Source organism: Solanum lycopersicum, chromosome 11 (genome assembly GCF_036512215.1).
Source record: "Solanum lycopersicum chromosome 11, SLM_r2.1".
NCBI lineage: Eukaryota > Viridiplantae > Streptophyta > Magnoliopsida > Solanales > Solanaceae > Solanum > Solanum lycopersicum.
The window spans coordinates 2,556,505-2,571,333 of NC_090810.1; the positions used below are offsets into that span (position 1 = coordinate 2,556,505).

At 35.1% G+C, this 14,829-nt stretch overlaps 3 protein-coding genes across 4 annotated transcripts; 1 reads left to right on the plus strand and 2 right to left on the minus strand.

Annotated features, from left to right (window-relative positions):
- Window positions 1-734: 734 nt before the first annotated feature.
- Window positions 735-5,767, plus strand: LOC101257624 (uncharacterized). Of its 2 annotated transcripts, XM_004249966.5 has the most exons (8): window positions 735-1,273; window positions 2,427-2,579; window positions 2,665-2,780; window positions 2,963-3,054; window positions 3,455-3,476; window positions 3,545-3,613; window positions 5,176-5,274; window positions 5,386-5,767. In XM_004249966.5, the coding sequence occupies exons 1-8, from the start codon at window positions 1,072-1,074 to the stop codon at window positions 5,464-5,466; spliced, it is 834 nt and encodes a 277-aa protein (XP_004250014.1). In that variant the 5' UTR covers window positions 735-1,071; the 3' UTR covers window positions 5,467-5,767. The 2 variants fall into 2 exon arrangements, with proteins under 2 accessions (XP_004250014.1, XP_025884150.1); XM_026028365.2 differs by lacking the exons at window positions 5,176-5,274; window positions 5,386-5,767 and adding an exon at window positions 3,767-3,971.
- Window positions 5,768-5,815: 48 nt separating this feature from the next.
- Window positions 5,816-8,255, minus strand: LOC101251947 (uncharacterized). The gene is made up of 3 exons (XM_004250442.5): window positions 7,868-8,255; window positions 6,950-7,248; window positions 5,816-6,852 (listed from the first exon to the last, which is right to left on the minus strand). The coding sequence occupies exons 2-3, from the start codon at window positions 7,231-7,233 to the stop codon at window positions 6,048-6,050; spliced, it is 1,089 nt and encodes a 362-aa protein (XP_004250490.1). The 5' UTR covers window positions 7,234-7,248; window positions 7,868-8,255; the 3' UTR covers window positions 5,816-6,047.
- A 548-nt stretch (window positions 8,256-8,803) lies between these two features.
- On the minus strand, window positions 8,804-13,844 carry Pdk1 (3-phosphoinositide-dependent protein kinase-1). The gene is made up of 11 exons (NM_001247590.1): window positions 13,662-13,844; window positions 12,614-12,794; window positions 12,454-12,506; window positions 11,900-12,001; window positions 11,721-11,829; window positions 11,528-11,606; window positions 11,168-11,333; window positions 9,664-9,798; window positions 9,401-9,570; window positions 8,996-9,218; window positions 8,804-8,887 (listed from the first exon to the last, which is right to left on the minus strand). Exons 1-11 carry the CDS (start codon window positions 13,842-13,844, stop codon window positions 8,804-8,806), a joined length of 1,485 nt encoding a protein of 494 aa, NP_001234519.1.
- Between the last annotated feature and the right edge of the window lie 985 nt (window positions 13,845-14,829).

A 14,829-nucleotide genomic window follows, 5' to 3' on the forward strand; every position in this document is an offset into this window, starting at 1 on the left:
TTATATTGTTTATTATCCTCCATACATTTCACGTTGATGTCTTTAATAATATATAATGAATTTTTTAATATCAATATAAAATTCAAAATTATCTACTACACTTTGTTGAATATAGTAAAGAAAATTGTAGCTTTCGCTTCTATTTTCATGGAATAGAAAAGGTAATTTTACACGAATTCATATTAAAAAGTTAATTACATTTTATCTCAATTTTTTTAAAAATTAAAAAATCTCTCTAAAACATAAGTATTTTTTGTATACATCAATATAACTTTCATAAAATTGATATAGTTATTATTTAAATGATATTTCTTTTTATCTTTATCTTTAATTGTAATCGCTCACTAAAATTAATCAAATTGATGTATTCTCACATAGTATTGATCGTTACGAGATTGCATAGTATTTAAGTTAAATTACTACATTATTTATAGAAGAATTTGTTTCTTATAGAAATAGATTCATAACCACCACTTGTTATAAGTAGGTCTTAGGGGGTACAAGTTAATAAGCTAATAAACACCTTTTATAAATGAGTTTGTATTTAAAGCTCGATTCAGGATTTGAATTTAGATAACTAGTCATCACTCACAATAATGAGTCACTTATGCTTTTACGAACAAAATCATTTTAACATAAATAAAATATAATAGTGATTTTTTTTTTATATATTTTTATATGTATTGATCACCGATGTATCATGTATATAACCAAATTTGAATTTTTGGTGAAATATGCAAGACCCACTCTTAGGTTTTGCTTTATTTCATCGATCTCCAATAGTTTTTGATATTACGACGAATGATAGATTCTAAAGCTTTGATGAACGTCTGAAATCATTTACTATGCAAGGTACGAATTAGAATGTTTTTAAAGCGGTTAATAATTTGTGATAAAACTAATAATTTATGTTAAGTTCACGTGTGTTTTTAATACTTTATTCGAAAAAAGAAAAAAGAAAAAAAAGAGAAATCCGGTTCGGCCGGCTTACCAAATTAGATTCCCCGGTTCAGTGAAGGGTTTTGTAAAACCCTATAAACCAAAACTTTGAGAATTGTGAGAGAAGAAACAATGGCGATCTCAACTCGACGAGCATTAGCAGCTTACCGCAACATCTATGGTGCATTACGGGCTACCAATTTCACTGCAAATCGTTTGATAGGCTCCACTTTGAGTCCAATTCGCTATGAAACTGTTCCCTGTTCGCTGGAGCAGACCACCAATTTTCTGCTTGAAAGTCGGAGGAGTTTTGCTAAAGGAAGGAAACAAATTAGTACTGATTCTATATGCCTTTCTTATTAATCATCCAATTTATGTGGATATATTAACGCATGTTCTTTTTGATTTGTTGATAATGTGTTTACATTTCTAGCATTTAATAAAGTAGGTTGAGAATCGTGAGGTTTCTGATTCAAATTTAATTTTAACAGAGACATAAACACTAGGTGATTTTTTCCTGTCCGTCTCGGCCTTGATGGCCGTGTTATACGGTACTTGTTGTTGGTGGGAGGTGGCAAGTATCCATGGAATGGAATTAGTATGAGGTATGCGTAAGCTGGCCCAAATGCCACAATATTAAAAAATGAGTTTACATTTCTAACTCACCAAGCTAATAGCTTAGTAAAGAAGAAGCAAGGTTTCATGATTTTGTATATGAAAAAAGAGTTCAAGTAATTGTATATATACACAATAAGATCATTTTATAAGTACTTATAGGAAACTGAAAATAACTATATGATAAGCATTAATCAATAATCTGTTAAAAAGGGGTAATTTAACAAGCAAGGGGTTTCCCTTCCGGCCGAGCTCGCCCTGTGCAGGTTACTTCTACTGTGTGGTTTACTATTGCATAGAAGTGGAGGTTTTACCTTGTGTGCACCCAAAGGGTAGTGACTGCGGTTCTCCTTGTCATAAAAAAAGAAGGGATAATTGACCTACTATCACATGTTAAACTTCTCTCCGTGTATATAACTTAAATCCTTTGAAAAATGAGTTTGGCTTGTATACATTACACAAATGGTGCTATCAGGCCAATTAAAGAATTTCATGAATAGTGTGATTTGTAATCTTGAATTGCCAGAATAGGAAAGATTACCTGACAGTGTAAAAATTATTTTCAAACCATCAGTGGAATTAGATAAACTCATAATATATGTTAGAATACATTACAATTACTCAAATGGTTGGGCACACTTTTAATTTCCATTAATATCATGTGTGAGTTTTCTCTTGTTTAGGTTTGCTGCTATTCATTTGGGATATTGTTATAATTTGTAATGATGGAACCTTTCTATTTTTGGTATAAGTTTGGAGGAAATATAATATCGATTGACGATTGAACGTTCTTTGTAAAAATCATCTCTTTTGAGAGGCAACATGCTTGAAGTTTCTGACCTCTTGCTATCTGTTGTTTGATGAATTTGTAGGGGAGGAGGTAGATGGTGATGATTATGGAAGTGTAACCACAGCTGTAAACGTAGGTCCTAACATTAAAGCTACTGCAGTCTCACAGATGGAGGCAGCAATTGATGCATTATCACGAGAATTGACCAAGCTGCGAACTGGAAGAGCATCGGCTGGTACATGATATCAACTTCTGTTGTAATACAATTTACCTTGTTTGCCTTCAATTGGACTCATTCGTACAGATTCTTGGATTCACAGGAATGCTTGATCATATCATCGTTGATTCAGGAGGTGTTAAGACACCTCTTTGCAGGATGGCTGTCATTTCAGTGCTAGACCCAAAAACCTTGTCAGTGAATCCTTATGATCCAGATGTAATTTATACACTTAAACTCATATGCATATACTGTCTGATTTTCGATATTTTTTCCATTTGTATTCATTTTACTTGATTAATGGAACATTTCTTTATATTTATTCTGAGTGCAAAAAAATTGAAACTGAAGTGTACTTTTGATGAATATGCACCATGATCGACTGTGATTGTCTTTTGCAGTCCCTCAAAGAGTTGGAGAAAGCCATTATTTCATCTCCATTGGGGTTAAATCCTCAATCCGACAACCAGAGATTAATTGTACCAATACCTCCGTAAGTATCCATTCGAAAGAGTAAAATAGTCTCTTCTTTGTTTTTGGATCCATGATCCATCTATTAGTCAGGTGACTGTCAAAAATAGAAGCAAAAACTTAATTTTGGTCTCGACTTGATAGTATACTATAACTTTCATGTTGCCATTATTTACATGAAGAATGGCTTGAAGTACATTGTGTTGATGTAGAAAAAACATTATTATAACACTTCTTCAAAATAATCATTCTCCCCAGGGATATAACTACTTCAGGCGATTAACTGTTATGCTACTTTGCTATTTGCATAAGCAACATTTTTGAGATATGCAATGTGCAGAAAGTACTTTATGTCCTTTAAGATTTTCAGTGCTTTTTGACTCACTCTTTTTTCTTTTCCTGGCAATCCGTGCAACAAGCAGGTTGACTAAGGAGCATGTGCAGGTGATCCTGGTCAATTTCAGTTTATTTTTAAATGTTTCTGGTGCTGATAATGTCATCCTATTTACTAGGCTGTGTGCAAAGTGGTTGCGAAATCATCTGAAGACGTTAAGCAAAGTATAAGACGAGCACGCCAGAAGGTACACCATTGACCAACACCTTTTTTTACATCTCCTTTTCCCCTTTTTACATCCATAAGCAAGGTTAAAAGCAAAATAAAGGAGCCCTAACAGATGAGATAGTGTAGTAGTTGCACATATATTTTATAAAACTTGCTCGTTGTGACTGACCAGAAAGATGGTTCTAGCCAGCTCAAGCTCATTAAAGGCTGGGAGAGAGTCAGACCCTAGCTATTCATGATTTGAGCTGTATTCTGTGCAGCCCTAAATGTGAGTCGTTTTTTCAAATGCTGCTCTACAGTATACTCTAGACAATTGCATATGGTTACTACTGAAGTCCTGGATGACAACTACTAAACTCTCTTAAGAATTCAGTTAAGTAGTACTCTTGAAATTGAGGGACATGTTGTGCACTTTCTACTTTACGTCTTCTTAACTTCCAAGAGCATAAAAGGTCCAAATCTGTATGGTGATTCATGTAGCTTACCTCATCTTAACTTGTTTTTGATAGAGGTGTAACAATACTAATAGCTGTTGTCGTCGTCTTTGTAGAGCAACTAAATTGATAAGTAATTAAGGAGCCAAAAATCAAATTTCTCTTACTAATTCTAAAAAAAGGGAATCATTATTGATTAGTGATAAGGAGCCAACGAGCTGAAGAAAAGCTTAGGCATGATGGTTGTGTGTCTGCAATATCAAAATGAAGCTGGAGGTATGTTGGACTTGGTTGTTGCTGGGTAACAAAGACCTGACTTTCTGTTTCAGGTATGTTAATGTGATTTGGGTGCGGAGAGCTTGAAAAGTAAATGGCTACTAACTGTAGTGCTTTAGAGGGGTTATTTTTTGTAGTCCTGTAGTTGAATTCTGGTAGTTTCTGGTTGCAACAATGTCTAGGGAAAGGTGCTTTAGAGAATATTCTTGTAAAAAATAAGGTTTAGTGGCCAAACTACAGGAACAAAAGAGAAGGAATATTGGCATTGTGGGAGGTTTTAACATTCTAGTTCCTTTTTAGTTAGAGAAGTTAAGGAGGATAACAAAAATATTATAGAGAGAAAACGTGAGAAATTCCAACTTTGGAGATGCTAAATGAATTATCACTTAGTTCATTAACCTTCAACCTAGTTTGGCCACCAACAAGAGGTTACTGTAGTTTTCAGTATGCTGTCCTCTATTAACAAATTAATGGAGCTCTTCCAGTAGTTTCTTGTTTGGAATTGAGGGAAACATCTTTGTTCAAAAGTTGTGTGTGTTATGCTTATATGATGTCCACGATACTCTCCTCGCATGACTTGGACTGTACTGAAGATGTGGTGAATTACCTTTTTTGTCACCTATCATTTATGAGGTCGAACGTTTATATACCATTTTCTCCATGCAAGACAGCAGCATGACCAGTAGTATTGCTCCTAGATTCATTGGTGAACTCAATCCCCACCTCCAAAATAAACGGAAGTAAAGAATGGGGTAAATAATGTTGAGCTGATAAAAACAGTCATATGCATGTAGATTTTGCTTGGATATAACCGAAGAATTTATGTGAAGTACATATGTCTCCATGTCGATACTACTTTCCTTTTTATCAGGCTTTGGACACGATAAAGAAATCTGTGCCCAAGAAGAAAGACAAAGACAAGTCAGCTTCAGCTTTCTCAGAAGACGATGCAAAAAGACTGGAGAAGGAAGTACGTCATATATATTAACTTGTTTGCTGAATGAAACATTCGCCATGTGCTGTATAATTTATATTCTATTCTCTACTGCCCTCTTTCATTTGGTTGTGTTTGTTCTTTCAGATTGATGACTTGACAAAAAAGTTTATTAAGTCAGCAGAAGATATGTGCAAGTCAAAGGACAGAGAAATAACTAGCAGTTGAAGAAACTAGTTTTAGTTTCATCGGAGGCTCACGCAAAGGTTCAATTTTTTGGCTGAAGCTATAGAGGGAATTATTTACTCTCCAGAATTCTTGTACTCGAAGTCGGAAAAAGATAACAAGACATGTTACAACTTACAAGTGATCATGCTAATACTTGAAAAGAAAGATATTGTATTTCATATAACCTATGCTGTTGGTTTTTAGCTTTTCATGTTCAGGATCATATATCATTTCATTTTGTGACAAGGGCTGAGATCATGTAACTTTTTTTTATATATAAATCAAACAACTATTTGTTCTCTTTCTCTTCTACAAGAATCATTATATTCAACCAAAGTATAACACTATCTGCAAAAATGATAAACTCTCGATATTACAGACTCATACATGTCTACATTACTGCAAAATTATCACTACCAGGATCAATTATCTGGTAGCTGCACAACGAAAGTTATATCGCGTAAAACATGATTGTGAAACTCAAAAAAAAAACCCTACATAATTCATGTCACAGCAGATAAAAGTATAACATGAAAAAATTCAATCAACTAGCTCTGATAATGCACAAACCACAACTTGCTTCAGTTTGGAGTACAAGGTTCAATCTTTTCGACATGAACATTGCCATCATAGTCAATTTTGTAGGAGGTGTCAAGGCCTTCCAAAATAAGGTGGTAAACAATATCATCAGAAAAATGAACTTCCTCTTGACTGTCGTCATCTTCAAGCGTTGCATTATTCATGCTGCTATTTTCAGTCTTATGAGGTCGAATCCTCTGAGATACTGATCGTATATCCCATGACAGCACTTGATGAATCAATTTTTGAAACTCAGTAGGAGATGTATAAAGTAATATCTCGGTTTTCTTCTTCTTTTGTAATTTTCTTGACCAACAATGGCTCAGAGAGGCAGAGAAGTCGTGAGAGAAGTTAACAGATGTTATAGCTAACATATTGTCCGTCTTTACCCAATCGGGGACCATTGCACCAGGCATGCTATCACAGTATGGAAGATATGGCTTGATGTCAAGGACGGGAGTTCCATCAACTAAATCAACACCAGAAATGAAAACTTTATTTCCATCCACAATATCAACCTTTGCAACAGTGAGGCCTATAGGGCATGGGCGATGAGGAGATCTTGTTGCAAAGACCCCCATCCTTTCTCCTTTCAGCCTTGGTACTCTTACCTTTGCCTTGAACTTAGACCGCGATGGATGTTTCCATAACTTGTCAAGATCCGTATTTAGATGAAAGACGTAAATTATCCAACAATGTGAATAGCCTTCAAGACCTTCAAGAGATGCAGGTGGAACTCGAGTTGGATCAAATACTAGACATGCTTTAGCAAGTGGTACAACCAAAGGTTGCCTCGGAGTCCCATTCCTAATCATAATTATTAGTACCACAACATATTATTTACATTACCATCCATATCAACAAGCCATACAAGAAAACACAACGTTAAAAAAGAAAAAGGTACCTCGTGGAGAAACATGACCGAGTGATTGCAATAGGTGCCAAAGGATATGAATTATTAGAATCATTTGAGTTGGCAACTTTCCTCAATGCCTGTTGAGCTCTAATGCGGCCTTGCCTCTCAGCACCACAGTTCTGCAATGCAGCCTTCAAAGATCTTTCCAACTCTCGGATTTTCTCCTCATCAGCTCTTGTCTTTCTTCTCCAAAACACAACACCTAGAGTTGCTGCTGATGCAGAAAGAGCAGCAAGTGCTATGGAGATTGTAAGCAATTTGGTTGCCGCCATGAAAAAAATAACGACCTAGAACGAAAGACAAGCATAGATATTGATGACCTTCCTCATTTGAGAATTTATAGATAAAATAGAGTCACAAGTTTGTTGAATTTTACAGGAACTTTTGGCCAAAAACATCCCTTAAACTAAATCCAGTAGTATTTGCGACATCCTTTTTCTCAACAGCATACATGAAAACACGTGACTTCCCCCTCTCAATCTCTCCATTCTATCCTCCCATCCGATCATCCTACACCTTCATCGCAACTAAGCCTTCGAAAAACAACACTTCTTTTTTCATCCTAAACTTCATATAATAATCTAGACCAAAGTTAAACAAAGAAGACATTAAAACAAGTTATTCTCCTAAAACATAACACATGACTTCCCCCTAAATCTCACATTTGTGTTGCTCGGACTTTTCAAAAATGTGTTGTATCCTCCAAATTAGTATTTGGAGGATCTAACACGAGTGCAACAAACATTTTGGAGAGTCCGAGCAACACATTGGCTCATAACTGATTTATCATGGAAACAACTCAACAGTGAATTCAATTTCTTTCAGGCATTTTAACAAACAGGTAAGGGGCATCTCAATACAAACCAATTATAACACTTCTTAACAATGAGAGAAATTAACTTTTACCTTTGTTTCATGAAGCGCAGCTACAGCATAGAATGACAAATTGCGTCAAAACTCAAAAGCATAGCTCTTTCCAGTTTTAATGGCGTAAAAAGAGTTGAGAGTGAATGAAAAGTTCAGTTTTTTTTTTTGAAGTTTTGTGAAGGAGACGAAACAGGGGAGTTTGGGAGGGAAAATCACGTGCTTGACATGTGTTTTTGGTGACCAAATGGAAGGATGATTGTTTGGTTCGCCGACTAAATTATCTCGGATTATAGTCGTGAGATTAGAATTCTTAGATTAATATATGAAAAAATTACATAAATATACAATTTATTTTATCATATTTTTAAAATTTTTCTATCATTTGAAAAAAATTTACAAAACTTCCTACTCTATTCTATTCTCTAGTACATCACGTGATGTATTTGGACGAATATATCATTATACATGATGTATCAGGACGTAATACATCACTTTACAAGATGCATCGTGACATTGAGTGATGTGTCATATAGGAATGTTGAGCAACATATTCAAAACTGAGACGCGATATATCAGGATATATCTGGATCCAACCAAATTTAAGGGATATGTTGTTGCTGCATCAGATTAAAGTATATATTTATGATGATTCTTAGATTCTACAAACAGTCTGCTTAAACAATGAATAAATGACAGTTGATGAAATAATAGATAGCAAAATAGCTGATAAAATCAGCTCATCAAGTTCTTTCAATAAAACTTTTGTGTCTTTACAAGTCTGTAAACATACAAATGTGATTTGTGTAAACAGGAGTGAGCTTCATCCAAGGATAAGTGAAAATTTCTACTAGAGAGAGTAAAGCTGTAAAATTGAGTGGTGTTTGATAAGAAGTTCTTTTTAGGAGCATCCAACTGTTTCTGGAACCCCGTTCGATCTGCAAAGAATGTGTAGTCAAAACAACAAAAAGACCAGAATCACCGGTTCTGGAGAGCTTCAATCGCCTTTTTCCACTGTTGTGCTCGGTTTTTGGCATCCTCGAATGACATAACTTTCTTTGGCTGTAATGATCACAAGATGAATGCACACAGATAGCGGAAACGAGTTAAACTAAAGTAACAAAAACTTGACTAACAATGTTATATGCAGGGAAAGCAAAGGAACTTAACTGTACAAATCTTGAACTGTGAAGGGCTTGTGACTTGAATGCTAAGATCGTTAGGATTGTCGGACCATATAATGTTCCCTTTGATCACCAACTTTGAGGGATCTACGTAAATCAACTTTGGTTTATTTGTTAGGATTAGCTGAACTTTCTTGCTTGTGAGTTTCTGCAACTTTTTCACCATCGAGATCATGAGCACGGATTCACCAGGATCTAAAAATTGCTTCCTATTGATGCCATCACAAGAAAAAAGTCAACATATAGTAGTTATCAAAAGGGAAGATAGAAAAAGAGCATTTGGTCCAGATGGAATTATGGAACTCTATTGAAAAGGTTAACAAATATGACAGCATCCGGATATACTGGAGTGTTTTTCATTATTGAGGTCAGCAGAAGTTCATGAGCCTACCATTTTGAGTCAAAGGAGTCGATAGATGCGAGCCTGGTGATACTGTTACCAGCTTCAGAAACTGATGCAGCAGCACCGTTTCCATCGTTAGGTCTAACTGAACCATCTCCAATGTGTGATGGATTCCATGAAGGATCTTGCTCATCACCACTGCTATGAGTTGACGGGGCCTGAATGATTCATAACTAGAACTGTTTAACGGGAAAAGAACTATCTGTTGGGGCAAGTAAGATCTAAAACATAAAGCAAAATGAATGACATACTTTTGGCTCCATGGCAAGCCTTGGAGGGGTCTGCAACCTCAAATTCTCCCAATCGATCCCACTAAAGAAAGGATGATTTTTCAAGGAAGCATAACCATCAGGTCCAGCACCAGGTCTTCTGCTAGGATCAACATCCTGAGTTTTTTTTGCGCTCAAGTCAATCAGCAGAACAGATAACACTAATAGGAAGATATATCTAACATACTAACATACATACTCCATTATTTTCATGGATTATTGATTACTGTATGTCCTTCTCAAACGTGCTTTTATATGGCTTTACTTGAGTCAAGCATCTATTCGGAAACAACCTATCTACCTTACCTTCACAAAGTAGGGTTAAGGTCTGCGTAACACCACCCTCCCCAGACTCTAATTGTAGGATTACACTGAGTATGTTGTTGTTTGTTGTAGTAAATGTAGTGTTTGGGCCAGCTAGCGTGCACCTAGACTAATTCCACCCTCTACTTCCGGCCAAGACAGTTACCTGGTAACTCTATCCACCATAGCTTAGACAGATGAAACAAAACACGTAGTGTCTTTGCTCAACTGAGAATTGAATCCAAGACTTCATGGTTCTCAACCTATTTCATTGATCACAAGGTCACACCCTTGCGTTCACCAACCTAAAGTTCTATAACCTGAAACTTCATAGGAACTAGTGAAAGACAACGTAGCACGTTGCTCACATTAGCACAAAAGTCCCACAATATACCAGCAACGTCCTTTTCCAGTACTGGATAATAATTAATAGCTGCAAGTAACGAAAAATTATAACCAGCAAAACTGCACTTGCAAGCCAGCACATGGAGGACAAAGCTTCTGGCTTTATATTTTGAAATTTGAATGTTTTAAAACTATATACTACATCCTATTAGAAAGAACTAAGTTGTCGAAGTCTCGAAGATAGTGCTAGACTACTGTAGAAAAATTCATTCTCTCTATGTAAGAAGTTGAAAAATATGAAAGGTCTTTGTCATGTAAGCATTGTGGTGGTATTTCAACACCCAGAATTTTTTGTAATGATATTACATAGTATATAACTCTCTAGACTGCATGACGGTCATGTTGTACAGTGTAGACAAAACAAGATACTACTTCAGAAGCGAAAGTTACATTTTTCACATGCACTTTTTTTACTTTATTCATAATAGGATAGGTATCGATTGCAGATTATAAAATACGTATAAAATTGTAGGGACATTCCCTGTTTCATTCACAAAAGATAAAGGTCAATAGACAAAGATATGGTCCACGACTGAGAAAAAATTAGCTACAACTTTAGATCAGGAATATTATAATTCCAAAAACAAAGCTGGTCAAACCTCACTTCAAGGAGGCGTGTTGTTTAAAGTAGAGACCACACTGTCTAGAGATGAAAGTTCAGTCAAATGGAGAAGTGTAAAGTATAAAACATAAAAAGAAAAAAAGCTAGCATAATAGGGGAAACAGAAAGAGGAACCACAGGATGGAAGTGAATATTAAATACGAAATGATAGCGTACCAGCAGCTGATCAATAATATCTCTGGCTTCATTTGAAAAATAATTTGGGAATCTAATATCTCTGGCAATGATTCTCTGGAAGATGAGCCATTCACTGGCATCTTTAAACGGAGAAGTTCCTGAAAGCATTTGATACAATGTGCAGCCAAGTGCCCAAAGATCATTTCTGGTAAAGACATATCCAAAATGAATAGTGATGTTAGACAAATATGATTCATAATAAAGAAATGTAGACGCTAATATGAACAAGCTGTAAAAATTTAAAAGGAGCAATGATGCAGACATGGACCTACAACATATGTCCTAATAAAACACAAAGAAGAAGAAAAATATGGTTTTTCCAAAGATAGAGTTTTATACCCAAAAGTCGCAGGAGAAGAATTTAAAACTTCAGGAGGTACATAAGCGGCTGTTCCCACAAAAGTACAGGCTTTGTCATCTGAATAAAAAGAACAACCAATGATTCAATAATGATCAAGACGACAATATACTCTCATCAGGTTAATGTGAATCCAATTTCAAGGAGAGTGTCATCGTAGAAAGCAACATTTACCTGATGCAGCATTTGGAAGGACTGTTATTCTGCTATCCTGCATTGGCTTTACACTGCCAAAGTCTGCAATTTTAATATGTCCATCTGAAGTAAGAAGCAGGTTCTCTGGCTGCCAATAAGCGAACTGTCAGAATCCCCCCACATATATTATTCACGTAACAGTCCACTTTGTGAAATACCTTAATGTCTCGATGAATCAATCCCATACTATGTATATATTCAAGAGCGTCTACAACTTCAGCTGCATAAAAGCGTGCCTCATCTTCAGACAAACGGCCTTTCTGCACCCACAAAGTTAAAACTACATTGTTCATGATCCTCTCTTGCTAGCCAATCAAACAAGAATATTAGCACATCATATATGTAGTCACAAACTTTAGAGAAAGGAAATATTTTGAAGAAAGGACGGGAACATTTTCAATAAGTTCATGAAAAACACCAATGTTTTGACTGGAAAAAGCAGAATACACAGGGAACCTTTGAGAAGATGTTCATTCTTTTCGGAAGTTGGAAAGAATAATACAGACACCTTATAGAACATCAAAGTATGGCTACATTTCAGCCTACGGAACTCAACCATTTAGCTTTCATTCAAATAAGTACAATATCCATATTCTGCAAAAGGTTCACGGGTTGACAGGAACTTCCATTTTTCTTATTGCATCGGGTTCTACTTGGACACTTCATATAACAACAACAAGAATACATGCATCAAGGTTCTTCATTTACTTACCCTTGTTATTTGATCAAAAAGCTCTCCACCTTCACAAGACTCAAGTGCCATGTCTTCATAATACAGACAAATACAATTAAATTAGACAAACCAAAGATCAACAAGAGTGCATGCAAAATGGGGGGAAAGACACTAAATGAAGAATGAATAAAATACTCACACAGTGAAAAAGTGTCTTGAAAGGTGAAAAATAGTCGGACAACACCGGGATGATCTAACTGATCAAGTACAATACGCTCTAGTTTCACATAAGCAGTCTTATTTTCCTTAGTGATGAACTTCTTGTCCATGATCTTCAAGGCATAAACATTCGCAGTATCTTTCTTTTTCGCTCTGACAACCTGATAAAACATAGAGGGCAAATAACTTAAATGCTAAAACTTTAATTTGACATGTCGATAATTAAGCATTAACACCACAATTTGAGTTCATGTACTTTAATTATATCCATAATCTATTCTAATGAAAAAGTGAGAAGATGAAAAGGGATATACAACACATCTCAGAAGATTCTTGTTAGTTACTAGTACAAACTAATAAGCCAGAAACTCAATCACACATTTGTCTATGACAACCCCTGAAATGGAGCACTACACTAGGGGTGTGATTTCTTCTTCTTCTCCTTCTTTTTGACAAATCAGATATATTCCATAAACAACACAACAAGAAAGTGTCCAAAAATATGTTACACAAAAATTGTGGTTCAACCAAAATCATCTATTAGATCACACAAACTACCAACACAAATGAGAATTTTCTCTTTACACCAAAAGCAAATGAAACAAGAATGATATTTTTACATCCCTACATCATTAATGCCATAAAGCATAGTTTCTATAAGTATAAATCTCTTCAAATGAACAGCTTCTTACCAGATAAGTTCAGACAAACTTCAAAGATAAACCCTCAAAAAAAATTTATCAGTGGACAGTAAACTAAATTTCTGCTTACACAGATTAAAGAACCATCAAAAGGGAAGACATGTGGAATTCAGTAAAAAATGACAACAGAGATAAACCAGTGACCAAGCCCTTCCATACTAAACAAAAAGGCCAACAAGAAGAATATAGAAATGCTAACAAGTTTAAATTTTCACAGTTAAGCAGAAATTTTTAAGCAATAGAAACCAAATATAGAAATGCTACCAAGTTGAAATTTTTAAAAAATGGAAATACAAAGATAAGGAACAAAGGGGGGAAAAAAGTGACCTTGGAATAAGAACCAACTCCATAGATCTTCCCCAATTCAAAATCTTGAATTGTAAAATTCTCTTGTGGTGCCCTAAATGCAAAGCTCTTAGATCTCTGAGTATTAGCTGAATTGTTCTGAATCTTTAGCTTTGCATCAAATTCTTGCTCCATATCACCTTCTCCCCCTACCAATGCCAACATTTCACCCTCAAACAAGAAAAAAACCTAATCTTTCAGCACCCCCACAAACCCCTTTCAATCAATACACTTATATTCTTCCTATATCTTCAAAAAGATTGGATTTTTTTCACAACAAACTATGAAAGGAGTGAAAGCAACACCATTGAACAACAGCAGTAACATAAAGAACCCATTAAACATCAGCTCATATCCTCTTTATATATTCTCTCTTTCTTTCTTTTTCTTTGTTCTGATAAAGCAATTCCATATGTCAAAGACACCCAAAAGCAAATGATTCCTTATACATGCAAAAAAAAAAAAAACTAAAACTAAAATTAGAAAAGGAGAGACACCATTATGTATATATTTTTATAAATATGTATAAAGGTGAGAGCTTTAAGTTTCTTTCTCCCCTTTTCTCTAAACCCTAGAAAGCTAAGGTAATAATAATAAAGATTTCAATAAGAAAAGATGAATGAATAACACAATATGTTTATTTGGGGATTGAAGAGAAGAAGTGCACATGAAAATGAATGATGGATATCATTTCATTTCATTACAAAATCCAATTCTTGATAGAAAAAATTCCTTTTTTTTCTCTCTTTCTGTGTGTACATAAGTACATAGAACACCCCCTTCTCTTTTTTTTGTATAAAAAAATGATTTTTTTATTGTATAGGACCAAAAATGTAGGGTAAGGGGTAGAGGATGATGTTGGTTCCTATGATTGGGAGGCCTTCAAAAATGGCATCAGTAGTAGTTAGTTACATTGTATGCTGCCATTGGCATTGGTTTACCAGTTACTCTGAATGTTTATGGGGTTCTTTTCTTGTTTTTGGGATTTTTACAATCTTGACACCTTTGTTTGTATTTGCAAGTACAAAATCCCTTCTTGGAAGATCAGAAAGTTGTAGTCTATAGCTCGAACATGACGTAGTGGATGAAGTTGATTTTTTCGAGGTTTTAAATATAATTTTTTTTTTTTGATAATGCTATTTTTGAATTG

What these genes read in the sequence shown, in the direction of transcription:
- Pdk1 (NM_001247590.1), bottom strand. Translation starts at nt 13,844, where the DNA reads ATGTTGGCATTGGTAGGGGGAGAAGGTGATATGGAGCAAGAATTTGAT. An exon ending in TTTTTGATCAAATAACAAGG is followed by an intron (nt 12,002 to 12,453) that starts GTAAGTAAATGA and finishes TTGTGGGTGCAG; the next exon opens with AAAGGCCGTTTGTCTGAAGA. An exon ending in TCTTCTCCTGCGACTTTTGG is followed by an intron (nt 11,334 to 11,527) that starts GTATAAAACTCT and finishes TGTCTTTACCAG; the next exon opens with AAATGATCTTTGGGCACTTG.
- LOC101257624 (XM_004249966.5), top strand. Translation starts at nt 1,072, where the DNA reads ATGGCGATCTCAACTCGACGAGCATTAGCAGCTTACCGCAACATCTAT. An exon ending in TAAAGGAAGGAAACAAATTA is followed by an intron (nt 1,274 to 2,426) that starts GTACTGATTCTA and finishes ATGAATTTGTAG; the next exon opens with GGGAGGAGGTAGATGGTGAT. An exon ending in CAAAAAGACTGGAGAAGGAA is followed by an intron (nt 5,275 to 5,385) that starts GTACGTCATATA and finishes TTGTTCTTTCAG; the next exon opens with ATTGATGACTTGACAAAAAA.
- LOC101251947 (XM_004250442.5), bottom strand. Translation starts at nt 7,233, where the DNA reads ATGGCGGCAACCAAATTGCTTACAATCTCCATAGCACTTGCTGCTCTT. An exon ending in CGGTCATGTTTCTCCACGAG is followed by an intron (nt 6,853 to 6,949) that starts GTACCTTTTTCT and finishes AATTATGATTAG; the next exon opens with GAATGGGACTCCGAGGCAAC.